The 593-nt window shown below is 52.8% G+C and overlaps 1 protein-coding gene across 1 annotated transcript; it reads left to right on the top strand.

The window, feature by feature from the left end:
• Nucleotides 1–18: 18 nt before the first annotated feature.
• Tco025E_08650 (calpain-like cysteine peptidase) lies at nt 19–591 on the top strand (the record flags this gene model as incomplete). The annotated part of the gene is made up of 1 exon (XM_029375493.1): nt 19–591. A coding segment is annotated over one exon (573 nt), but the record flags the coding sequence as incomplete, so codon positions are not given.
• Between the last annotated feature and the right edge of the window lie 2 nt (nt 592–593).

Below are 593 nucleotides of genomic sequence, written 5' to 3'. Positions count from 1 at the left end.
CGCGTTCAAAAGGATCGCATGTTTTTGGATGCTGAACCCGAAGGTATTCCACTTGGTGATGTTCCAGTGGACGAGGATGCCGATTTTAAGCGTATGGAGGGGCAGCTTCGGAAGCTTTCACGCGATAGGAGGCGTAAAGGCCCCGCCATATCAGACATGCGGGAGAGCTTGAATGACCGTGCCCATGAACTCGCTAAGGTTGTTGTCGCGGACGACGTCAGGTGCTTGAAAGACGCATATCGAGGGATCCAGAAGGAGGATCTGAACCTGCACAAGGACAAGGACTTTAGAGAGCTAGCCAATCAGCGACGCACGGCCAGTAAAAAAGATGTCCCTGTTGCCGAAATTGCCACTATTGAAGAAGCCATGGATGCAAGGGCAGCCCAAATTGCCGACGACGTCATTAAGAATGGGCGAGCCTTTTTAGATCCTCAACCGGAAGGCATGGACCTGGCAGACGTTCCACTGGATACTGATGAGCGCTTCGCCTCCATGGAGGCTGAGCGCCGAAGACGGGCAAAAGATACTCGATCTGCCAAAAGAAACAAGGACATTATCCGCGACCTCGAAGATGAGATGAATGCGCGCTCGTC

The sequence above is a fragment of the Trypanosoma conorhini genome (genome assembly GCF_003719485.1).
Source record: "Trypanosoma conorhini strain 025E chromosome Unknown Tco_14.4_contig_00836, whole genome shotgun sequence".
NCBI lineage: Eukaryota > Euglenozoa > Kinetoplastea > Trypanosomatida > Trypanosomatidae > Trypanosoma > Trypanosoma conorhini.
This window is presented reverse-complemented; position numbering and strand designations above follow the sequence as displayed.